Source organism: Gopherus flavomarginatus, chromosome 2 (assembly GCF_025201925.1).
Source record: "Gopherus flavomarginatus isolate rGopFla2 chromosome 2, rGopFla2.mat.asm, whole genome shotgun sequence".
NCBI lineage: Eukaryota > Metazoa > Chordata > Testudines > Testudinidae > Gopherus > Gopherus flavomarginatus.
In genome coordinates this window covers 97701019-97728419 of record NC_066618.1, presented here as the reverse complement: position 1 = coordinate 97728419, position 27401 = coordinate 97701019, and the positions used below count along the sequence as shown (strand labels likewise).

The window sequence follows — 27401 nt, the reverse complement described above, 5'->3', positions numbered from 1 at the left end:
GAAAAAATACATAGGCTGTTTGACAACCTATGTGAAATGTATTTGTTTTTTTAAGCCCTGATCCTGCAAAGAATTAGTACATGCTTAATTTTACTCACTGTGAGTAGTCCCACTGAAGTCAATAGGCTACTCACAATGTGTACTGTTAAGCATGGCCATGGTCCATCTTCCAATTCACAGGTCTCTCCAGTTGATTGAATTATCAGCAAATCACTGGGTGAGTGATTGTTTCGTATACAATATTGGCCTCAGTATCTATTTTGGGGCACTTATCTGGTTGGCTTCCTTCACTGTAGTAGCTGAGCACCTCTCAATCTTTAATATATTTACCCTCACAACATCCCTGTGAAGTGGGGATCCATTGGCGTCATAGTAAAGACTGCATCCAGAGTACCAACTGCTTGCTTTGTTTCCTTCTCTTGGTTATTGGGGTGACTGCTGCATTGGACCTGGAAAACCTGTTTGCCCCATACACCATCAAAGAGATTCACAGTGTCTGGAATATTATTTCATGGGAAAATATACTCTAAAAAGGGACATATTTGGATACCTGGCAATGTTTTTTCTACCATGTACATAAACTACAGAGAAAAAAGCTGGCAGCCACAAACTCCTCCACATTGGATGCAGTCTTTCAGTGCATTATCCATTTATGATGTAATGCTAGTCATAAAATTAACAATACTTAGCAAATTACAAACAGCTAATTAGCTCCCTTAATATTAATTAATTAATCCTCTTCAAGGCAGATATTGTGATTAGTCTTATCTTACAGATCGTCAAATTGAGGGCATGTCCACACTTAAAATGCTACAGCTGCTATTCCGTAGCACTTCAGTGTAGACGACTACCTCCCTGATAGGAAGTAGTTAGGTCAATGCAAGAATTCTGCCATCGACCTAGCACTGTCTCCAGCAGAGGTTAAGTTGGCATAGCTACATCTCTCAATGGTTTAGATATTTCACATCCCAGGGGAGATATAGCTGTACCGATGTAAGTTCCTAGTGTAGATCAGCCCTGAGGCACAGAAGTTAAATGGCTACACCAAGGACACAGATTAAGCCAATATCAGAGGTGGGAATTAAATTTAGGAATTTGTGGTTCTCAATCCTAAATGCAGGTCACTAGATCACACAAATAATTCTCTTCTTTGCTGTTGGTAGTACAGTGCTTGGGTTACATCATCTGCTTGCGCACGCTGCATGTATGGAAAAACTATTGTACAAATAAGGTTTGATCCAAAGCCCATTTTTAAGTTAATTAAAGTGTTTTTCCATTGACTTCAATAGGCTTAATATCAGGCCTTCTGAATAGCAAATTAATCTGAAAAATGTAAAAATGTGTATTAATCAAAATCCTTAAAAAATGAGGTATGTCTGACTGAAGCAAGAATTGCCTTTTGGGGGGAAATAAAATCAAAGACAAGAGCAGAGGGAAAAAATCATAAATTTTTAAGCTAAATTTCAACTACTAATTAGGTCAAGAACCTTTTTATATACATATAAACTTGAAAAGGATTGACTGAAAAGAAAATATGGACAGGAAATTGGATCGGAAAGTGTTTGTGCATAAAGAACTTTTATTAAATAACTTTTAAAATGTTTTGTTTTCCCTAAAGAAATTGCTGAAAGAAGAAAGTCTATTGTCTATTGGTATGTACAGAACAATATCAGTTCCAAATGGATTCACTGACTAATAACAGTATTTATAAGCACCTGGCCAAAAATTTCTTTCCAAGTCTAGTTTAAGCACTTCTTATGAACCATAGCAGATACTGATATGATGAGAGCAGTGAAATATAATAGCGACTGAAATGTAACTGCAGTAATTAGAAGATAGTTCTTTATCTATGCACAGCTGCCAGAAGTCCATATTAATTTTAAAAGGCTCTGTACCATAACATATACTAACAGTAAATGAGGTAAAGGAGGAAGACAAAACCATCAGATAAGTAACTGCAAATATTCCACCTGTTGCAAGACTTCCACTAAAACATATTTTTATTTATATAAGAAATACCAATACGTAAATCTTAGCTATTCAGACAAATGACATTTGTATTGGTTTCACATAAAAAGAGTAAATATTTTGCTGTTAGCTTTTCTGCTAAGAAAACTTCATCAGTCCCTGATATTTTAAACATCAAGGCCTGGTCTACACTACGCGTTTAAACCGATTTTAGTAGCATTAAACCGATTTAACCCTGCACCCATCCACACAACGAGGCCCTTTATATCGATATAAAGGGCTCTTTAAACCGGTTTCTGTACTCCTCCCCGACGAGAGGAGTAGTGCTGAAATCGGTATTGCCATGTCGGATTAGGGTTAGTGTGGCCGCAAATCGATGGTATTGGCCTCTGGGTGGTATACCACAGTGCACCACTGTGACCGCTCTGGAAAGCAATCTGAACTCGGATGCACTGGCTAGGTAGACAGGAAAATCCCTGCGAACTTTTGAATTGCATTTCCTGTTTGCCCAGCGTGGAGCTCTGATCAGCACGGGTGGCGATGCAGTCCCAAATCCAAAAAGACCTCCAGTATGGACCGTACGGGAGATGCTGGATCTGATCGCTGTATGGGGAGACAAATCTGTTCTATCAGAGCTCCGTTACAGAAGACGAAATGCCAAAGCATTTGAAAAAAATCTCCAGGCTATGATACAGAGTCCACAGCACAGTGCTGTGTGACAAGCATAACGGAAAGCCAAAGAATCCAATGAACGCTCATGGAGGGAGGGAGAGGGTACTGAGGACTCCAGCTATCCCACAGTCACCGCAGTCTCCGAAAAGTATTTGCATTCTTGGCTGAACTCCCAATGCCTGTAGGGTCAAACACATTGTCTGGGGTGGTTCAGGGTATATCCCGTCAATTTACTCCCCCTCCCCCACGTGAAAGAAAAGGGAAATAAATCGTTTCTTGACTTTTTTCAATGTCACCCTATGTCTACTGCATGCTGCAGTGCTGAACACCAGCATTCCCTTCCCGATGGCAGACGGCACAATATGACTGATATCCGTCTTCATCATCATCCCGTGAGAGCTCCTGGCTGGCCTCAGGTGAGGTCGGCCGGGGGCGCCTGGGTAAAAATAGGAGTGACTTCCGATTATTCCTGGCAGATGGTACATAACGGCTGGTAACCGTCCTCATCATAGCAACTGGGAGCTGAACTCCATCAGCCCCCCCTCTTCCATGTCTAAAGAAAAGATTCTGTACTGCCTGGACTATCATAGCAATGGGATGCTGGGCTCCTCTGCCCCCCACTGTTTAATGTCCTGTCTGGACTATCATAGCAGCTGGAGGCTGCCTCCCCCTCATTTTATCTCACTAAAAAGTCACTGTTTCTTATTTCTGCATTTTTATTACTTCATCAGACAAATAGGGGGATCCTGCAATGGTAGCCCAGGAGGGTTGGGGGAGGAGGGAAGCAATGGGTGCGGTTGTTGCAGGGGCACCCCCTAGAATGGTATGCAGCTCATCATTTCTGCGGGATCTGACATGGAGCAGCTGTGCTCTCTGGTACACTGGCTCTCTAGTACACTTGCCCCATATTCTAGGCAGGACTGACTCTATTTTTAGATACAACACAAAGGAGGGAATGACCCAAGGAGTCATTCCCATTTTTGTCTTTGCGCCCCCGGCTGACCTCAGCAAAGGTCAGCCAGGAGCACCGATGACAGCAGCAGACGGTACAGAATGACTGATAACCGTCATCTCATCGCCAATTTACAATGGCATGGCAGACGGTACAGAATGACTGATAACTGTCTCTGCTATCTTGCAAAGGCAAATGAATGCTGCTGTATAGTGCTGCAGTACTGCCTCTGTCAGCGGCATCTAGTACACATACGGTGACAGTGACAAAAGGCAAAACAGGCTCCATGGTTGCTATGCTATGGCGTCTGCCAGGGCAATCCAGGGAAAAAGGGCGTGAAATGATTGTCTGCCGTTGCTTTCACAGAGGAAGGAATGAGTGACACTTACCCAGAATCACCCGCGACACTGTTTTTGCACCATCATGCATTGGGATCTCAACCCAGAATTCCAATGGGCGGAGGAGACTGCGGGAACTATGAGATAGCTATGGGATAGCTACCCACAGTGCAACGCTCCAGAAATCAACGCTAGCCTCGGTACATGGATGCATACCACTGAATTATTTTGCTTTGTGTGGCCGAGTGCACTCGACTTTATACAATCATTTTTACAAAACCAGTTTATGTAAAATCGGAATAATCGTGTAGTGTAGCTGTATCTCAAGTGAGTTGTGTAATCAGGGTAGTTATTCTCACTTTTGAGTGTTTACATGTGTTTTTGACTGAGGATATATTTTAGGAGGATTGTGTTTATTAGAAATGTTATAGTTCCCCTGAGAAGTGACAAACAGATACATTAGGAAAACTGTTACACCACTGTTACACATAGCTAGCAATTTATTTTACAGCTGATACCTAATGCTAAAAATGAATGAACTAAGGACCATATGAAGCAAGTCTTGGGGGAAGTTACAATGCTTCAAGATGAAGCTTAACAACAACACAAAACTCTGATATCCATAGGCAGAATATCTTTTATATTCTTCAGAGGGCACATTCTTGGGTCAGAGGAATCTACATGTTCTTGCTGCCCAGCTATTGCCAATCACATAACAGATTGGATAAATGAGGTCTATATTTTAACAGACTCTATATTCACGTGTTCTCTCAAACTGATGAACTTTGCTAATGCTCTTCTATCACACACTTTTACAAAATCAGATTTTAATTGTGGGGATGTATTCACTTCTCCACTCTGTTATCACTGGAATCCATGTAGCTTTTTTAATAGGTATACCCAATAGTATTATTGGACACTAATTATACGACCATCATTTTCTTAACTTATTCTGTACAACCTCTCCTCATGGATGACAGTCCCTTCTCATAGAAGGAGATTAACTCTGCTATCAATTCTAAATTTATCTTTTATCAGTTTTAGATAAAGATGAGCTCCCAATTTGCCATCAGCAAGTAAGGCGGGGAGGGGGGGAGAGCACCAACCCCCTACCCCCTCTGTAAAAGCAGAGGAAGCACTCCTACTTCTCTCCCAGTCTTCAGTAAACAACATTCTTCCTGAATTTCCCGACATTCTTGGCTGGTACGGTGACAGCCCCCCTTTCTTGTTTCAATCTACTTTAACCACTGAATAGACATATGCCTTCACAAAAACATCCCGGGGTCTCATTCTCTAAATACTTGTCCACTATGATCTAGTCCTTTTCGCTCTTCTCTCTTCTTGAAATCTTCATCAGAATATATCTTCTACTCACCAGATATGCCTTGTTCCCAAATGCTGTGCCCTTTCAAGGTTTGGACTAGCTTTATTTAGACGTTTGTGATTTATCAGATATCTCCAAAATTTCTCTGTGATTGCTGCTGGTTGGGAAAAGATATTTTCCTTATACATTTTAACACCAGGACCCAACAAGAACATATAGGAATAGTTCCTAATTTATTAAAATGAAGATGATTGTAAACTCTGGGGCAGGGATTGTTTTTGTGTTCTGTCTTTGTATAGTGCCTATCACAACAGGCTTCTCATCCATGACTAGGGCTCCTAGGTGCCACAGTAACACAAACAGTAAATAATAATACTAACGCTGCTGGACCAAGCTTTATTTAAAAAAAAACAACAATAAAATACCACAACACTCTGCACAATCCCCATGGAGCACAAACAGTTTCTCGGTTATCTCATGAATCAACACAATATTAAACTATTTACGTGTTTAAAACTTTCAGCTTTATTCCCATGAATTCAAATGAAAAAGAATCTCAGGATATAACACCACCCGCTAGCTAAACACACAACCACATTAACTGACCATTTCTGGTTATGATCATCAACATGGAAATGGTTAACAATGTTGTCATTTAAATGGTGATAATAGGCTTCAAGGCTAATCCCCTATCGAGCTGACTGGGAAAGCACACAGTTTTTTTGGTATTCTTGTTCCAGTCTGGCTGGCAACTCAAAAACCCAGCCATGTATCATTTTACATTTTGAAGGTTACCTTCATATCCAGAAGGGCCAGGACACTTTCTTCTTAAATAGATATGTAGATTCTAGAAAGTTTTGAACAAATCCAGGGAAAAACCTATTCCACAAGAATCCATGGATTTTCCCTTCCCATGGATTAACTGTGTAACAAGTTAATTTGTAATTTATTGGCTACTACAAGGGTAATTGTCAGGTTGCTGCACCAGAAAAATGTATCATTCTATGTTTCATATTCAAAGTATATAAGAACACATTCCTGGCACTACTGTACAATGTACATAGAATCTCTGGGGTTTAGGGTTTTATATTGCTGTCCATCACTGCAGTATCTGAGCACCTTCCATGTAAAGTGAACAGCAATAGCACAGTTCCTGGCAAGCTTCAGGGAGTCTCTGGCACATTTCCCTTTTTGGGATGAAAACTCTGCTTGGGGTAGGTTTTGATATTCTGGTGATTACTACTTTCCAATTTATTTTGACCAGGAATGGGAGGTTGGAGACAGAACAGTAGCTGAAGTTCAAGGTTGACTGATAGCTTCTTGAGCCCTGGACAAACTATTGCATTTTTCAAGGAGTCTGGTAGGTGTGCTCTGAAGGAGTCACTGACCATTTCCATTAGTACTGGCATCCAGCATGGATCTGTTAAAACTGGTTATGGCTGTAATATTTTCAGAGCTTCCTACCTTTGGAATGTGTGATGGGGCCAAACTCAGTCAGGGGTGGTGAGGCAGATAATGCAATCTGGTCACGGGTGTAATTTCCTTTCCCAACTAGGTCCATATATATTCGGTTGATTTTAACAGCGAGGTACACTAACAGTTCTTCACAGTGATTGACACTTGGGTCCAGTGTTGGGGCTATGGAATCTGGGTTGATTAGCCAGTGTACTATGTTAAACAGCTCTGCTGGCCAGGATTCTGCTGTATTAAATGCAGAGTAGAGAGCCTCTTGTGCTGTAGTGGCATAATCCTGTTAAGAGTTGTGTCATGCTGTCTGGAGGCATTCATAGTTGTGAGCCACTCCAGACAGTATTACACTGAAGCAGAGATCCCCAGGGGTTACCCCGTGTTCACCCTGAAAGATACTTTGAATTGACAGATCACTACAACTCTGTCACTCTTAGGATTCAGATGATCACTCATTTGTATGTATATGTTTGCTTGCTTTAACCTGTAAATAACTCATTTCTTTTTTCTAGTTAATAAACCTTTAGGTAGTTTATTACAGGATTGGCTCCAGGTCTTGTCTTTGATATGAGATCTAGGTTACCAATTGATCTGGGGTTAGTGATTGGTCTTTTGGGACTGTAAGCAACCTGCTTGTGGAGTGATTTTTGGTGTAAGTGACCATTTGTTTTTTGTGCTGGTATGTTTCTTAGGGCTTTCTCCTTCAAGGTGCTGAGCATTCTGGACGTATCCAATAAAGCACTTAAGCACATACTTAACTTTAAGCACATGAGTTTAAGAACATGTTCGACAAACACCTGTGAGGGATGGCCTACATATACTAGATCCTGCCTCAGCACAAGGGGATGAACTAGATAATCTCTCAAGTTCCTTTCTAGCCCTACATTTCTGTGAGGTATCCCCATTGAAACCAACAGAACAACTCATGTGCTTAACTTAACCCATGCTTATTTGTGTCACTGGATCAGAGCTGAGTGCTCAGCACATTGGAGGATAAAGCTCTCAGTTCATCTGTTCTGAATCCTACTCAAAGATTTTAAATTTCCTATTTTTTAAAAAAAAATGAAGTATGTAAAAATCTTAATTTTGCACTGAAGAAAAGAAGTTAGGTAAGAAGAAGAACTCCACATGGACTCCTCCTGAGGGTCGAAATGACAGTCTGGACCTATACATAGAATGCTTCCGCTGACGTGCACAGACAGAAATTGTGGAAAAACAACATCGCTTGCCTCATAACCTAAGTCGTGCAGAACACAATGCCATTCACAGCCTCAGAAACCACCCTGACATTATAATCAAAGAGGCTGATAAAGGAGGTGCTGTTGTCATCATGAACAGGTCTGACTACCAAAAGGAGGCTGCCAGACAACTCTCCAATACCAAATTCTACAGGCCACTTCCCTCAGATCCCACTGAGGAATACACTAAGAAACTGCAACAGCTACTCAGGACACTCCCTACCCTAACACCAGAACAAATCAACATATCCTTAGAGCCCAGACCAGGGTTATTCTATCTACTCCCCAAGATCCACAAACCCGGAAATCCTGGACTCCCCATCATCTTGGGCATTGGCACTCTCACTGAAGGACTGTCCGGATATGTGGACTCTCTACTCAGACCCTATGCCATCAGAACTCCCAGTTATTTCCATGACACCACCTATTTCCAGAGGAAACTACAATGCATTGGTGACCTTCCAGAAAACACCATCCTAGCCACCATGGATGTCGAGGCTCTCTACACAAACATCCCACACACAGATGGAATACCAGCTGTCAGGAACAGTGTCCCTGATGATGCCACAGCACAACTGGTTGCTGAGCTCTGTGCCTTTATCCTCACACACAACTATTTCAAATCTGATGACAATATATACCTCCAGATCAGTGGCACCGCTATGGGCACCCGCATGGCCCCACAATATGCCAACATTTTTATGGCTGACCTGGAACGCTTCCTCAGCTCTCGTCCACTCATGCCTCTTCTCTACCTATGCTACATTGATGACATCTTCATCATCTGGACTCTTGGGAAGGAGACTCTGGAAAAATTCCACCACAATTTCAACAGCTTCCACCCCACCATCAATCTCAGCCTGGATCAATCTACACGGGAGTTCCACTTCCTAGACACCACGGTGGAAATAAGTGATGGTCACATTAACACCACCCTATACCGAAAACCTACTAACCGCTATGCCTACCTTCATGCCTCCAGCTTCCATCCCGGGCACACCACACAATCCATTGTCTACAGCCAAGCACTGAGGTACAACTGCATCTGCTCTAACCCCTCAGACAGAGACCAACACCTGCAAAATCTCCACCAAGCATTCACAAAAATACAATACCCACACGAGGAAATAAGGAAACAGATCAACAAAGCCAGATGTGTACCCAGAAGCCTCCCACTGCAAGACAAACCCAAGAAAGAAACCAACAGGACTCCACTGGCCATCACATACAGTCCCCAGCTAAAACCTCTCCAACGCATCATCAGGGATCTACAACCCATCCTGGACAATGATCCCACACTTTCACAGGCCTTGGGTGGCAGGCCAGTCCTCCCCCACAGACAACCTGCTAACCTGAAGCATATTCTCACCACTAACTGCACACTGCACCATAGTAACTCTAACTCAGGAACTAATCCATGCAACAAACCTCGATGCCAACTCTGCCCACATATCTACACCAGCAACACCATCACAGGACCAAACTAGATCAGCCACACCATCACTGGTTCATTCACCTGTATGTCCATCAATGTAATATACGCCATCATATGCCAGCAATGCCCCTCTGCTATGTACATCGGCCAAACTGGACAGTCTCTACGGAAAAGGATAAATGGACACAAATCAGATATTAGGAATGGCAATATACAAAAACCCGTAGGAGAACACTTCAACCTCCCTGGCCACACAATAGCAGATCTTAAGGTGGCCATCCTGCAGCAAAAAAACTTCAGGACCAGACTTCAAAGAGAAACTGCTGAGCTTCAGTTCATCTGCAAATTTGACATCATCAGTTCAGGATTAAACAAAGACTGTGAATGGCTTGCCAACTACAAAACCAGTTTCTCCTCCCTTGGTTTTCACACCGCAGCTGCTAGAAGAGGGCCTCCTCCTCCCTGATTGAACTAACCTCGTTATCTCTAGCCTGCTTCTTGCTTGCATATATATACCTGCCCTTGGAAAGTTCCACTACATGCATCCGACGAAGTGGGTATTCACCCATGAAAGCTCATGCTCCAAAACATCTGTTAGTCTATAAGGTGCCACAGGACTCTTTGCTGCTTTTAAAGTTAGGTAAGTGTCCATTGTTGAAGCTCAGGACTGTGTGACAATATAGGATAAAGAGGCTTTTAAGAACTGTGTATATAGGTTTGCCTATGTTAGACCAAGAAAGTTCTGTAAGCCCCTTACTTTACTGTTCACGAATACACTCAAAATTAAAAAATAAAAGCAATTGAAAATCCAAAGGCAGGCAGGACTTACCAATGAGATACATGCCGATCCAATCCCCTGCATCTACTTCTTCTTTTATATCCCAGTAGATCACAAGGTCCTGTGAATGTCCTATGGAATAATATGAGCTGCTGACCATTAGAGTAGATCGGCTGTCTGACGTGACCAGGTCAGTGTCACTGGTGGACCGTGGAATGGTTACCATCTCATGGGAGTTGTTCCTGATGTCCATGTTATGAAACTGGTCAGGGTTGTAGCTGTATCTGAGCGGTTCTTTACACCGGCGCCGATTCTGAGAGTTCCTAGATGGAGACGCCATGGCAGCCAGGCCCAGGAACCTGTTTTGGTACAGATTCTGTGAAGGAGCAAAAAGGAAAGAATATTATTTAGAATACACTTTGTTGAATTTTAGGTGCCAACTTAGAAGAGGAGAAAAAGTTGCACTGGAATGAGAAAACAATGAATGAACACAGTCTTTTCATACATGACTGTGAAACAAGAGAAGCAGAAAATTTTTCTACAGGAGATGCATATTGTGTATCAAACTTTTTATTGATTAATCATGCCTATGGAGACAGCTGCAAATGCAAGATACACAGGAGGTTCCCCGTGCCACCAGGCTCTTCTGTAATAGGGATTTTGTGGAGAAGCAGATGGTGGTTCATTTCTCTACACACCCATACATACATTCCAGGGCCAGGGGATGGGGCAAAGACTGCTAGAGATGCACTCTTTTCTAAATTAATAGAAACACCATCCTCTTTCAAACACCATCACCTAAATTCATTGCTGAGGTAATTTCCAGTGGAGTTTAAATAGGGATACATTTAAGCTCATGCTCCCCATACAGAACCATTTCCACCACTTTGAGACACCAGCCAGTGTTCAAAAAGAAATTCTCCTCCCAGATTGAGATCCAAAGTACCCCTGCCACAAAAAGGAATGACCCCTTCTGCCATACTGGATATGTATTCGTGGCAGAGTAAACAGAATTCCTCCTCTCCAGTTAGCCTAGCTCGAGTTAGAGCAGCCACACTGTGAAATGACCCTCGAGCTGCTGCACCAACGATGGTGCTGCACTAAGGCTTCAGGGGGCACATCCCAGGGTTCCCAGCACTGCTGTAAGATGAGCGGCTTTTTGAATAGTTTCCTAGTAACTGCGGGAGAGTGTGTCTGTCTGGGCACACAGGAGAATTGTGGGAAGGCACTGGAGGACTACTAGCACGCCAGTGGCACTAGCTTGTGTCTAGACTGCAGAATGGTTGTGCTAGCAGCCGGCAAATTGTTCTCACTTGATTTTATCCTATACCCTGTCTCAGGCCTGCAAGCCCAAATGAAAAGCACCACCGCACTGGAGTTAAGAGTGTGTGTGTGGACAGGGGCAACACTTGTGTTATAACTCAAGTTAAATCTGCAGTGAAGACAAGCCCAGTGTGAGACGCTGCTTGTTGTTTTATTTTCAGACACCATTTACTGTTTCTCTTCACTCGCTCTGCCCCAAAAGAAAGCAGCTCAAATCACTCAGTCCCTCATATATTCCTCTCATTATCCACCTGTCTCCAGAAATGCTGTCCAGCTCTTCTGATACAACACCAGAAAGCTCTTTGCCGTTTCTTCTGCCATAAGAAGGGCCTTTTCACATGATCAGGAGACAAATCCATTTGAACGGAAATGTTTAAAGTTTAAGAGGAAAAAAAGTGTTCTGTGAATAAAAACAGTATTTTAATTCTGAATCCTATTCACAGCCTAGTACCATAGGTACAATATGGCATGAAAGATATTTTATTTACTACGAAGACAGACTATTTTCTTTGAATAATTGGAAAAACAGCAAGATAATTAACTTTTAGTATTAGTGTGGTGGTAGCACCTAGGAACCCTAGTCACGGACCAGGACCCCATTATGCTAGGTGTTGTACAAACAGAACAAAAAGACAGTCCCTGCCTCGAAGAATTTGCAGTTTTATTGTTTCTATAGCACTCAAATTATGATAATCTCTTTACATTCCCTGCCCCCAAACACTTACAATATAGTGGCCCAATCCTGCAAACACTTATTACAGACTATAATGTTTAATACCATAATCAGGCCCACAGGGGACTCACTCCCAGGCGTAGACACTACTCCTGATAGTAAATGTTTGCAGGACTGGGCCCTAAATCTACAATACAGAAGGCAAAATAGAGGCAAAGGACAGGACTACAAAAGCAGGAGCAGAGGGAGGATGACAGTAACCCTAGATAAGTGGGCAGGAATGAAAGAATACAGAGAACAGTTTACAGTGTTGCTTAGGTAGCACCACATGCTACACACCATGTTAAGTCTCTTGAGGTTTTTTATTTTTAAATAGTTATATTTATTTATTTATGTTAACAGGAAGGTGTGTTAACTTCATGGTGTAAAAACAGCCCTTACTGTGAGGATAACACCATCATTATATAGCAAGGCCAAAAAAGGACTTGGATCTAATTTTATTGTGAATGTGTAACTAGCAAATGCATCATTTCTCTAAACAAAAAAGCTATAATTTCTCACATGCAGTAAACAATATTTTTAACCTATTGAGTAGTTCCTGGAAAGGTGATGATATTTACTAGGTTCAGTCAATAAACTTAAACCCAGTAAAGGTTTCTGTCATTCAGCACAGGCAGGGGCGGCTCTAGGGATTTTGCCGCCCCAAGCATGGCAGGCAGGCTGCCTCCAGCGGTTTGCCTGTAGAGGGTCTGCTGGTCCCGTGCCTGCGGGAGGTCCACCAAAGCTGCAGGACCAGGGGACCCTCTGCAGGCAAGCTGCCAGAGGCAGACTGCCTGCCGCCCTCGCGGCGCCGGCAGAGCCCCAAGCATAGGATCCTGAGCATAAGATCCATATTCTGTAACTATGGCACAATCTGAGACAATCATTTCTGTGATGGTGAGACACCAACAACAACAGTTTCAAGCTCATTACGAGTGATGGCCAGAAAAATTCTGTTTCCCCAAATATGTTGAGGATTTGGAATTTGCATTTGTTCCTCATCAAGACAAAACTGAGACCTTTCAAAAACATTGGCAGGAAAACAGAGAGACTGATCCACCTACCCCAGAATTGCCAATAGACTAGTGGTAAGGGCATTCTGTTGGGATATGCAAAACCCAAGTGACAGTTGGCGTAATTCAGAGTAGAGTCAGCCAGCGTCAGTCTCTTTCTTGCCCAAATAATATTTATTTATTTATACAGAAGGAACAGTTCCAACAAGAGTTATTGAGAAAGAAGCTCAGAATAGCTAGGCAGCCAGGGCACCCACCTGGGATGTTGGAGACCCAAGTTGAATGAGGCATAGCAGGGACTTTAGACTAGATCATCCACATTCCAGATAAGTACCCCAACTACCAGGCTATTAGTATTCACCTATGTCCTAACCACTGGACTGTTCTGAGGTCTCTCTCTCACCAGAAATTCTATCCTGGATCTGAGAAACCTACCTGAAGAAAGTTTAGTTGAAACCGATATTTCCATGAAAAGTTTCAATTTTGGCAAATGGGAATTTTTCAACAACAAATATATTGGTGAAATATTCCCAATCAGCTATATTCATTCTTCCAGATAAATATGCATTATTAGCATAAGTTAGCTAACTCATAATACATTAATAGAAAGATCTGTGGTTTCAAAGGCTAGTTTACTTTTTGTGGCAAATTCCTCTAAGGAACAGTGGTTCTGCAGATACTTTTCATTTCTGAATTGTAACGGCTATATGGTATGCATTCTTACTCATTGTGTTCTTTCAAATGCAATACTGATAATACTTAATAAATGGATACTTTTTTTTTCCATCTTCAGTGTGGTTTTAACTGTTATTTCTAGGGACAATTAGAAATTCACCTAGTTAAAAGAAAACTAGCACTTCAAGAAACTGTGCCGCTATTTCAATATCTATCTATGTCACTAGAACTAGTTGTTACAGCTGAAAAATAGTTCTGAGATTAAAAAAGGAATCACTTTTCAGCATGACACAGGTAACTGTTAGGGTTTCACTAATCTAATAACCCCATTTCCCTGTGACACACCACATGGGGGGCAAGTGGAACTGCTGCTACTGGAGACATTTATAAGGAGACAGACTGTCTCAGAGAGAGATAACAATATACAACAGACTTCAAATGGGATGGACTCTCTTGTCATGAACAGAATGTGCCCCACAAGGTACATATATCAGAGCTATTATTTATGTGAAATGGGGCAAATTAATGTGACTAGGACCTTTATTTTTCCATTTCCTGACCTTTGTGCATTTAAAGGTGTAGTTTTATTATACATTAATGTATCCTATTACATTTAACTTCACTAATGGGAATAATTGTATAAGTTAGAAGCAAAATGAAAGGGTTGGCCTTGTGGTCAATTGGTAAGGTTCTGTGCTGATGAGTGGGCTGATTCCTGATGCAGGCATATTATTTCTCGGGCAGCAAAGACTAGGAATGCTACAGGAGTGGTGCTCTCAACAGCTGCAAAGAAAATCAACGGCTCATGCCACTCAACAACCATCTTTCCTGCCAATCATGAGCATTCTTCACGGTCTCTGATTGGACTTTCAACCTATCCTCCTGGGCCACAATAGAATTTTGGACTGAATGTTTAGGAGACAAATCCTGGGAGTTCAGCAAAGGAAGTGAGAAACTCCCCATCAAATCATATAATCCTAGTTAGTTTTCTTTATGGCACATGCTGAAACATACATATGTTACATTTCCAAATAAAAGAATCTAATAATTTAATTTTGTTCTTATGAAACTACTGATGTTACACCATTGCAAACAGCACTACGCAAAGATGATATTTTATTGTTTCTTAAGTGAGATCACTGCAAGGTTTTACATTGTAGACTATTTAATCCCGAGTTTCTAATAATCTTACAATCAGGACCTTCACACTAATGCACACAGGTATCCAATCATAAGTGCTCCAAACATTAGGAAGGCTTCTGCAGCAGAGCAGAGGTAATATTAGAGATTAATTTGTTAATATTCCTCAGATTAGTAAAACAAGACCTATATCCTCTCACCAATTAGGCAACATAGTAAATGAATGTAATGAACAGTCATAGAAGCTTGGTGCTATCACACAAAGACTGGAAAACATTGCAAATACTTTCCTTAAAAGATGTATTCTGGTGCATGATTAGAAGGTATTTGAGCAGTATGGCTAAAATATAAAATCTGGGAGGGATAACAATGCAGAAATAATAAAAAAGTGTCCTTACAGTATACTTTTAAACATAAAATGTTTCTCTGTGTTCTTTTCAGAGTACAGAATGAAATACAGTAGATGCTTGTTTGCCGCAACACCTTCTTAGGGCAGCTGTCGCTTACGAGCAACATTTCCCCAGGGAACACTTTCCCTACTGTGACTTGTCGACACTCCCCATAACAGCAATAGCTGCTTAGGTCCAACATAGCAAAAGGGCATTGATATGATGCTACTAATGAGCATCTACTGTACCGAGACTACAATTTGCTTAAGGGATGCTGGAAACTAATTTGAAGTCCAAAATTCCACTTTCAGTTCTATTCCCATTGAAATCAATGACAAACCTCCCATTGACTTAGAACAAGGATCGGCAACCTTTGGCACGCAGCCCATCAGGGAAATCCACTGGCGGGTTGGGACTGTTTGTTTACCTGCAGCATCCGCAGGTTCGGACAGTCACAGATCCCACTGGCTGTGGTTCGCCGTTCCAGGCCAATGGGGGCTGCTGGAAGTGGTGAGGGCCTAGGGTTGTGCTGGCCGCCGCTTTCCTCAGCCCTCCTTGGCCTGGAAGGCCGAACCGTGGCCAGTGGAAGCTGCGATCAGCCGAACCTGCTGACACTGCAGGCAAACAAACAGTCCCAGCCCACCAGTGGATTTCCCTGATGAGCCACATCCCAAAGGTTGCTGATCCCTGACTTAGAAGAATCGGGATCCAGTTCTAGACTATAGGAATATGGAAGGTGCCGTATTCCCAAAATGTCTGGCAAAAACTGGAATTCTCAATTTTCCGGCCAAAATGTGGAAATTCCCTACAACCTTCATTGCAAACTTTTCCCCAGTTTCCCACTCTGACAAAGTATTCAGCTCTCCCCCAGTATGAGAATTGTCCGTTATGAGAACATTCCAAATTGACCTCTGTGCCACACAAACCTTAGATTACCTCATTTTTCATTTTTATAAATGTTAGATTTAAAGTTCTGCATAATATAAATCAGTGTTTCTCAAACTGAGGTCGCCACTTGTGTAGGGAAAGCCCCTGGTGGGCCGGGACGATTTGTCTACTTGCCCCGTCTGCAGGTCTGGCTGATGGCGGCTCCCACTGGCCGCGGTTCGCTGCTTCAGGCCAATAGGAGCTGCTGGAAGCAGCGTGGGCTGAGGGACGTACTGGCCGCCACTTCCAGCAGCCCTCATTGGCTTGCAGCGGCGAACCGCTGCCAGTGGGAGCCACAATTGGCTGGACCTGTGGATGGGGCAGGTAAACAAACCGGTCTGGCCTGCCAGGGGCTTTCCCTGAACAAGCGGCGACCCCAGTTTGAGAAACACTGATATAAATGAAGTTATTGATAATGGGTATAGGCATAAAGTGCATGTACGAGATTACTATAGCTAATATGATCATTGGTTAACAGTGTTACTCTTTAGCCATTATGTGATCCTTGTAAGCAGAAGTCCAGAATGAGCTAGGTTTTCAAGAGTTGGGGGTAAATTCTTTACGATCTTTAAAGCACTGGAGTGAACCAGACACTTAGGCCTTGTTTAGACTAGGAAAATAAGTTTGTTTTCTAAATCAAATTAGCTCAATTGAGCTAGCTGAAATTCATGGAAAATCCCACTTATCACCAATGTAGACACACTTTTATACTTCATTTCAATTTTAGCTGCTCAAATGATAGTTTAAGAGGGAACTCAGATTATACTAAGTAATGTCCCTAGAAATGAGGGATATGTGAACAGTTTTTTACCTGTCCTAGTGTTGCTAACTCTTTCAATTTTATCACAAGTGTCATGATATATGGTGTTTTTCTTAAAACCCCAGCTGCTGGAATCAAGCAACTGCATACATATAATCTTTCATTTACCATGATAAACCCACTCCCAAGTGAATCCCTCTCCCCCAATAAAACTCACACATGCCATCAATCTAATCACTTCAGTATATTAGATATTTTTAGTTCATTTTCTATTAGGTTGTGATTTTTGAAGCCATCATCAATTTTGGTAAATGCTACTACTTTTGTATGAGCAACTCCCACTGAAGCTATGGGAATTATGCACCACTATTTGCTGGCAGAATTTGGCCCTTACTGCTCTAACTTTATACCATTAAATTAGGTTTCAATAAAGACTGGGAGTGGATGGGTCATTTCACAAAGTAAAACCTATTTCCCCATGCTAATTTTTCCCTACTGTTACTCACACCTTCTTGTCAACTCTTGGAAATGGGCCATCCTTATTATCACTACAAAAGTTTTTTTTACTCCTCCTGCCCACCTTAACTGATTACTCTCATTATAGTTGGTATGGCAACACCCATTTTTTCATGTCCTTCCTACTGTTTTTCCACTGCATGCATCTGATGAAGTGGGTTTTAGCCCACTTAAGCTTATGCTCAAATAAATTTGTTAGTCTCTAAGGTGCCACAAGTACTCCTCGTTCTTCTTACAAAAGAAATACTGTAACCAAAGACATAAATATTCCAAAACATGCTGTACAATCTCAAGAAATCATTTATAACTACATATGCATAATAAAACAAGAGAAGCAAGAGACATGCAGGTACATAAATCACATCTTACAAAGGCTGTGAATATTGGAGTACTATAAAACGGTTAGGGATAGAGCACAACTAAGTTGGTGACCTTGTAATTATCATACAAGATAAAATATATAGCTCATTTTTTATCTGAGACAACTTACAGGACCTCATTTTCAAAGGGTGGGTACTTATCGCTTTCTGAAAAGTGCCATGGTGTCTCAAGTTGAGCACTCAATAACTGAGGCACACAAAATTACTGGTCACTTTTGAAAATTTAAGCCTTAGAAAGTAATGCTGGATGGCATATTAATTACAAATAAATCTACATACAAGACCACAAGATCAGATATGGGACAATGGTAGAAAAGAAGGAACATACATTTTAAAAGGTTGTGATCATGGACTATTTAAAAGTACGGTATCTAGTTATAGCAGTGACATTCTTAGAAAAGAAACTTGATTCCAAGTGCTTCTTTCAGATAGACAAGAACTATAGATGGTTCACAGCCTGCAATTTGGGACTTTTGTTCTACTATGACACCAACCTCATTGTAATTTTTATTTAGCTTACTGTTTTGCCCACTCTATTAAGATTGTCTACTTCCATCACTTTGGGCTAGCTTGCAGTTTTGTGGAATTCACATTGCTGTTGTGATTAACTTAACTGGAGTCTTAGAGTGAATCTGTTGCATGGGCAACACTTCTATACTGCGTACAGAGTCAGACATCTTTATTATACAGCTGGAACATGCACACTAAAATGGCCAAACATTACAGGTAACATGAGAATGTGCCCTATTGAATTTTTTAGTGTTTTAGAACTAAAATCAGAACACCCTACCTACTAAGGATGAACTGGTAATGTACACCCCCAATTAAATACATGAATATGGTGGAACTCTTACATGACAATCATATTTTAATAATATAATCTTATTTAACTCCTATATATTTTTAAATACTGACTGGTTTTAAAGGGAAAAATGTTTGGGTCCTTTTGTTTGCTGTTTTACAATGCACAGTATAAAGAATGTCTGCAATTTATTTATTTATTACTTAGAAATATGAGGAATGTGAAATCTGGTCTTCCCTACTTATTCTGGAAGGTTTGTTGAAGGTGTCAGAAATGTGGATTGTGAATTTATCAAAGCTCCAATGGTGCAACATGCAATAACTATGACCTTAAGTGAAAAGGCAGTGAATATTCAATCTCTAATAAAGATGTCCTTCAACCTAAGTGTTTCTCTGGTCTGGTTTGCACTAGAAAATTAGGTCAGTTTAAGTTCGTCAGTCAGGAGTGTGAAAAATCCACACCCCTGAGCGGTGTAGTTAAACCAACCTAAGTCCCCATGTGTGCAATGCTAGGTGGATGAATTCTTCTGACCTACCTAGCACCACTCAGGGAAGTGAATAACCTACTCATTGGCTTAAGTAGTGTATACTGAAGAGCTGCAGCTTTGCTGCTGTGCCATTTTTTAAGCATAGACAAGCCCTCAGTCTTAACTTAATAGATACAAACAAACAATAGAGTTTTAAACAGGCTGAATAAAACAATTACTCTTCCTGTGTTAATCAGGATTTACTTCCTTGGTACTCATGGAGTCATAACTCTATCCATTCTCCCTCCACAAAAGCCTTCAAACTTAAAGAAGACCTACATTTCTAATGTAAGCGGAACAATATTTTAAATAAAAAATATGTTGAGGCCTTTAAAAAAAAAACAAGAACAAAAAAGGACACATAACCACTTTCCCCTTTGCAAGTGAACGTTTAAAGTAACAGCAGTAAAGTATTGCCTAAGGACTACACAGTAGAAAAGTCACAGAGATTGTGAAGCCAAAGGTTAAATGTGTTATTTCACAATCTTTTCTTTTCCAAAGACAGTATTTTCAAACAGCTATTGCTTAAAAAAAGGTCCCTCTTGGGTGGTTTCTTTGATCTGTTGTTTGAAAGACACATCAATCTCAGTCTGAGAATTCTGTGAAAAACATGTGCATACTATATCAGTCATTTTGTTTTTTCAAAGTCTGATGTGTCTGATCAGCAGACTGTCTCTCCCAGCAGAGCCAGTTTTTCAGGGAACACTGCCTATCTATTGACTCATATTCTCCTGAGGAAGTGGTTACAGCAGGATGCCGGTGTTCTTTTCTTCTCGAGGTTGAAGAGGGAGAGCCTTTTAGTTTGTTGACACTTTGTTGATGTGATTTTATTTTTATTTGTTATTATTTGTAGCCTGATAGTGTCTAGAAGCCCCAGCCACAACTGATGCCCTAATTTTCTAGGTGCTCTGCAAACACATAAAAAATACAGTCATTATTTATTGCTATTTGTATTACCATCATGCCTAGGAACCCCAGTCATGGGGCAATACCCCATTGTGCTAGGCACTGTGCAAACACAGACCAAAAAGTCCATCCCTGCCCCACAAAGCTTACAATCTAAATATAAAAGACAAGAGACAATAAATGGATACAGACATACTGGGGAACACAAGGAAACAATGAGACAATATTGGTCAGCATAGTAGGCAGTGGTGTCAGCACACCAGCAGCCTAACTGTGGTCAAGTGTTTTGTAGGCATTTTGGCAAAAGGAGGGTTTTGAGAGCAGTTTTAAAGGTGAATAATGAGATGGCCCCGATGACAGATATGGCAATTTTCTGCTATATCCTGAACAAAGCTTACTGAATTAAAACTGTATGGAATTAAGTTTAAGAATCTTTGGAGTTCATTTGTATTAAAAATGCAAATGTTTATGTGTTATTGTGGGATTGTATGTAACGTGTCTAGGAGATGTGACTAATTTAAAACCTGGCAAGCTTTGTGAGCTTCAAAAGCTCTCTGAAACAATGTGCTAGACAAACAAAGTTAAGTGAGATATTTAGAAGGCGGGGAAGGCAGCTTCTCACCTCTAGTCCAATCCTTTTGAAGCTGCGCTCTGGAAAAACTCGTTGCTGTTACATGAAGACCAGACCAGAGGCCCAAACTCACATGTTCGTTGATGTGTGTGTTCAGAGCTGACAGCTGTTATGAACTTGTGACCATAGAAAAACCCTTTGGTGGAGTATGAAGGACTGTTCACCAGTAGAGTCCTTGTTGGAGTCAAGAACTGATCTCTGGTTAACTAATCATCTGAATAGGTTCTTTTATTGTTTTAATATGTTTTCTCTCTGATGCTTTTACCTTAAGAATAAATGTGCTTGATTAGAAAGAGCTGTGGGATACCTTATTACTGTGGTAATTACCCTGTCCATAGTCTTTGAAGAGAAAGCAAAATTGGCCTACTGAGCAGTCTGTATTCACAGTGTAGAGAGAGACATGTATCTCCATCCAAGAGAGGTGATAGCTGGGGAGCCGGAAGCCTGGGAGTGGGTACCCTTGCTGGACCATGGCGGGCCAATACAGGTGCAACAGCCCTGAATGGGAACAACACTAATCCTGAAAATGACTCCATGTGGACGGGTCCCTATGCGCATGTGATGCCCCACTGACTTCAACAGGGCTGCATGTGAGTGCATTCCTAAATCTGTACAGAGTCAGTTGCAGGATCGGGACCTAAACAGGTAAGACAGACTAAAGATGGCAGAAATTTTCTATTATAAATGCATCTAAAAATATATGACAGAAACACAGTATAAACTGAATAAATAAATACACTGTGGAATCTGTTGTCTGATTATTAAGCTATTGTCTGACTTTCCAGGCAAACAATGCAAACTTATAACAAGCTGGATGACATTGCTGCAGCTAGCCAAGGTGAATAAAAACAATCTGAGTCCAAGTAAAAGTATAAAGTGTAATTAAATAAATCTATCACTCTGGATACAGTATGTACTGTATGTACAGGTCTGTACAAACATAGATACAGTGCCATCTACAAAAATACAGCAGGAATTTGCAAGAAAAGCTGTGAACTAGTCTTGTGAAACTTGCAAGTCTCCAACTAAAAATGAATGCAGGGTACATGAGTGCAAGCAAAATTCCACCAATTTAGAATGTTTTCCACAAGTATCAGCTACAATTATTTCTCTGCTCTCATAAAACAGAGAATCTAGGGCTCTTTTGGAAGTTTCCTGCTGCAGAAAAGTAAATCTGGCTCCTTAGGAAACTTGAGAGTTCCAAGTGACAACCTCTGTGTAGCAATATATTATAAATTCCATCCATGACAACCTCTTTGCCAAAGAACAAAGCTCAAGTGATTTGCACTGTGCATACCACCATTAGAACCCTGATTTAAAAATAGCGTTGCATAGTATAGTATGTAAACTATGGACATAGTTTATTATTTATAAAGTTCTAGTTTCAACAAAAATACTGCACAGAAATCAAAAGTTAAGTTATTAATATTAATTAAAACCCTTCAGATAGAAGAGTGAATCTTTGGAAACCCAAGGATTGCGCAGGTTTACATGAGAGGAGAATTTGGTCTTTATGGCTCAAATTTATCTGTGTTGTATTCCCACCACCATCACCACCCACTTCTCTCTCTCACACATGGATTTATACTAAATGGAGAGAGTCACAAACTTCATTGCTTTTGCAGGCCAAGTGCATTGCACACACCATAGGCCCCTTGCATTCCTCCATTCCACCCCACAAGCTCTCTGTGCGCCACCCTCCCATCCCCCTCTACTTCAGCAACTTCCTGCAACCTGTCCCCCTTGCCTCATGCCAGGGACTCTGTATGCCCCCCATACTCCCCTCCCACCATACCCAGGGCTCTCTGTGCCCCTCATATTCTCCTCCCACCATACCCAGGGCTCTGTGTGTCCCCGTACCAGATTTGTGCCCCTCCCCCATGTCAGGGACTCTGTGTCTCTCTCCTTTTTTCTCTCCCCTCCAAAGTACCTTTCTTCCCCCTGGATTGGAAGGAATGGGCAGATAGTTGGTGCCCTCTCTCTCTTTTCTCTCTCTCCCTCCCACCATGGAACAGGCATTAGGGAGGCAGAACACTAGGAAGGAAGAAAGACCCTTTTCCTCTCTCTCTCTAGCTCCCCATGCTTGCTGAAGAAAGCGCAAGAAGGAATATTTTTAGTGCTAAGAGATTTTAGTCATGCCAAGGGCACTGTGTGCCCCCTCTCATTCTCCCATTTCCTCCATACCGGGGGCTCTGTGTGGTCTCATTTGTGCCACCATTATTATTTCTTTTATCTCTGTCTGTGATACAAGGCTATGTCTACATTACCCCCTTAGCAACAGATGTTACAGTGACGTAAGTGCTATTGTGCATAGTGCTATGTTGGCAGGAGAGATTCTCCCACTCAGAGGAGGTTTATTCATGCCGAGAGGAGAGTTCTCTCCTGTCAGCGTAGACCACCTTCGCCAGATGTGCTGCAGTGCTGCAGCTTATCGGTACAGCAGCACCACTGCTGTGCTACATGTAAAGCTTAGTAGTTTAGGGCTCGTCTACACTGATAGTGGTGCAGCAGCACAGCTACACAGTGTAGCTGCGCCACTGTAGTGCTTCATGAAGACATTACCTATGCCAATGGGAGAGCGTCTCCTGTTGGCATACTCAGTCTGAGAGGTGGTAGCTACATCGATGGGAGAAGCCCTCCCATCAACATCTGCACTGGGAGTTTGGCCAGTATAACTGTATTGCTCAGATGTTTAGTTTTTCCACATCCTTTTTGAGGCGTAGTTATACCAATATAAGTTTGTAGTGTAGAGCTCAGAGTTTCAACATTTTAATCTGAATTGGGACAATGGGCATAGCTGAGATGAGAGGTGTTGTTATGCCTGAAGCTGTTAATGACTGCTATGCCATCAACCAATTCTTTGATCTAAAATTACAGACCATTTTGCTCTAAAAGAAGCAACATTTCTCTCTGTGTTATGAGGTTGCTGATTATAGAAATCTCTATTACCTTTTGAAACCTAAGACTGTAACTCATTGACACATCTATGTTTGCTTGCTTTAACCTTGTAAATCTCTCTCTAATTTCCCTTTTCTATTTAATAAATCTTCACATAGTCTACTATACAATCAGAGGAAGTGGGTATTCACCCACGAAAGCTCATGCTCCAAAACGTCTGTTAGTCTATAAGGTGCCACAGGATTCTTTGCTGCTTTTACAGAGGTAAGTGATTGGTCCTTTGGGATTAGGAGTAACCTGAATATTACAGTGATTCTTGGTGTAAGGGGCCATCTATCACAGAGATACGCTCACCTGAATGGCAAGAGAGACTGCAGTACCCGAGAGGATCTTCTGTGACTCCTTGTTAAGGATGTTAAAGTGCCTGCAGAGTTTGCACTTGGTGCAGTTGATTGGTGAAATCTAAGTTCAGAACTCACAACCAACTTGGGGTTTGCGCCCTGGTTTGTAACAGTCTGCCTTGAGGTTGGTAAGAATGTTTTTGCGTTATTGCTGCGAGCATCAAAACATGTCTTCTTAGTTTCTGCTAGTGTGGGACCCAGGGCCCCAATCTCCCTGTGCCTTACCAAATTTATGGTTGTTCCTTCTGCTATAGGGCTGTGGGACAATAAGCAGAGAAAAGAGTATTATTTCTAGAAACAATTTAATTAAAAAAACATGGTCTGACATAAACCAGAAAGGACATTTGTGCCAAGAATTAATCTGTTTTTCTCTATTAAGATACAACTGTCATCTTAATTAATATTTTTGTTATACTAATTGGAGCATCTAGAAATTAGGAGAGCAAGGTCTTCAGTTCACAGGCCTGACAAAAATCCTTCCTTTTCTCCCTGCCAGAGACAGTACTAGTCCACTGGGAGCCCTAAACAGGAATATTTTGTCTCCCCCCCACCCCCAACAATACTAAAACATCCAAGTTCTTATAATAAAAAGTGAATGGTGGTGGGGGCAGCTTGAGCACCTCAGAGGCCTAAATAATTGCCTAGTCTGCTTATGCCTAGCACTGGCTCTGCTCCCCGGTACTGCTTCCCACCTCTACTTAGAGCCACAACTGACTTTGCATGGACTGCTAGCTTATATCTATGGGCTCTGAAGAAAGGGTTAGTGGTTTCCGTTCTATGGGTACATGCCTACATCTCAAAGTGTTAAACACCAACTCACTTGCAGATGGACAAATTTTGATGGATCCTAGTTATTTTCCATCTCTGTCATCTATAATCCTATTATGTGACTGTGGACTCCAAACTTTAAATACACATATAGAGAATAACTTTTTATACCTGTCTAGTTACCACATTATCAGAAAACATGAAAGACAGCAGCAGTACATACAATCCAGTTTTAATATAAGAAAAGTTGCAAAATGTTTTTATACTGATACATAAGAATGCTTTAGGCTAGAAAATGCCTCTATTTGAGTCATGGCACATGCATCTGTGTATGTTGATGTGCTGCTTTGTAAGAGATTTAGCTGTGATTGTTAAACGATTGAGAGAATTTTAATGAAAAACTACATTGTAAAAGAATGCCTGAATTTATTTTGTACATTGCATCCTAAATATTCTGTAGGGAACAATCCTATACTGGCATAGGGTTGCATTAGAAATATAATTTTTTCCAATCTCGAACTCCTATGATTAAAAGGATCATCTCTGCATGTGATGAACTGCCTAATTAACAAGTCTATTTTTTAAACGAATACTTCTTTATCACAATACAATCACATAGTGCACTATAAAAAGTATGTGATCAGTGCTGCTTATGGATACAGTTGGTAGATAAGCACCATTGCATATACTATAAAGCTAGAGCAATGGGTGGTTTTATAAGACATGCACAGTATTGAGGCAAACCCTCTTACCTAACGGAGGATAAAGTTTAAAAATGCAGGATTCCCATTGAAAGGTTAGCAAGTGTTCTTTCCTTTAATTTGGATAAGATCTAAAAAAAAATTTAAAGCTTAGAGGAAACTATAAATCATCACATAGTTGTTTAAAGCACCTAGACCTCAAAAGAACTACAGATTATTTTATATGGAACCAAAAGGCTTATCTTAGAGTGAAATGCAAAGTTCTCCAACGGAAATGCCCTCATTTGTGTACAATAATATCCTCTGGTAGATTTGTACATTCTACTTTTTTGTGATGAGTTCCCGCCTTTTTGTATTGTTCCTTTGCATTAGGACATTGACATTTGCATTGCAAGTTGTGACACACATTATGTCATATGAAGTCATAATATCCATTATGTTGTCATTATGTGGTGCAAGCATAAAAGATATTTTCAGATTGAACAATGTCATCCAAGGGGATCAAAAACAGAACATCAAAACTGGGATTATCCCACAGTAATTGCAATGGCAATTCTATTAATATCAGATAGTTCAGAGTTAAAATTTAAGTGCCTTCTTTGACAATCATAGCGTGTTGAGATGAAATATGCTTTTCTTTATACTTGATAAGAATATCGTGTTTGCTTTGATGTTGGCACTATACAATTTAGGATGTCCTTAACTATTCATTTCCATGCTTTTAAGGGCTTGAGTTTTGTAAATGATGTGATGGGAAAATACAGTATTGTCACTGAGCAAATTCAAATGTCAACTGTTTATTTTTTGGGGTGGGTGTTAATGGAGGATTTTTGTTTTGTTTTATATATATATGAAATGACAAACACAACAGAGCATGACCCCTCTATCTACTCAAGTATTTTCTTCTGTTTTGGATATGTAGTGTAAGTAGTTTTAAGTGATGGGCAGATATTGGGACATTGCTGCCTATAGCAGCAGTGTAGCTCAGTACCTACCACCTCTCTGTTTACACGGATTAACATGTATACATTGTTATGGTTTTTCCAAAAATAGCCTTCCACTGACTGACAGGAAGGCACCATTACTGAAAAATGACAATTCCAGAGATAGAAGGGAAGAGTGGGCAATGGCAGCTGTGAATTACTTTTAAATTTTCAGTGTAAGCTTGCTCTAATCTGTTACTTATACAGGGGGTATGAAGAACAGGTCCTCCTTCCATTGCAAAAATACAGTGAGAAATGTCCCAGTCACACGTCAGCAGTTGCAATTGTGCAAAATATTTTATTTCACTTAATGGCATTTAAAAAAATTATTGGTGAAATGTCTAAAAAACGCCAGAGCTTTCGATCTCTGACACTAACATCCATCACTACTTTGGAAGGTTGAGGCCCAAAGGAAATTTAAAAGATGCATCTCTGGCGGAGAGGAGGCACTGTATACTTAAATATAGTTATCTCCAGCTGCAGACAACAGAGGAAGCTGCTGTAAACCGTAGTGATCATATTTAAATATTTATGAAATATGGAAAATCATATCTCCTCTGACTAACAGGATACAGCAACCCCTTCCTTTAACCCTTCTGAGATGTGAACCTGACTATTTGCCACTTCCAGGTTGAATGACTGTAATAAGCTCTAGGAAGGGCTACTCTTGAAGGTCACTCAGGAACTTTAGCTAGCATAGACTGTGGCTCTCTCTCCTTTTAAAGGTAGCAAGTTGAAAAACTCACACAACACATGCATTCTGGGCTCTGCACAAGCT

General features: G+C 41.0%; 1 protein-coding gene across 2 annotated transcripts in view; it reads right to left on the bottom strand.

The window, feature by feature from the left end:
• The window catches only part of HECW1 (HECT, C2 and WW domain containing E3 ubiquitin protein ligase 1), a 385797-nt gene that overhangs the window by 258276 nt on the left and 100120 nt on the right, over positions 1–27401 (bottom strand). For both annotated transcript variants that reach the window (XM_050937655.1, XM_050937656.1), the window contains one exon: positions 10224–10548. In XM_050937655.1, the coding sequence (XP_050793612.1) occupies positions 10224–10548 (325 nt within the window). The remainder of the gene's footprint in view (positions 1–10223; positions 10549–27401) is intronic.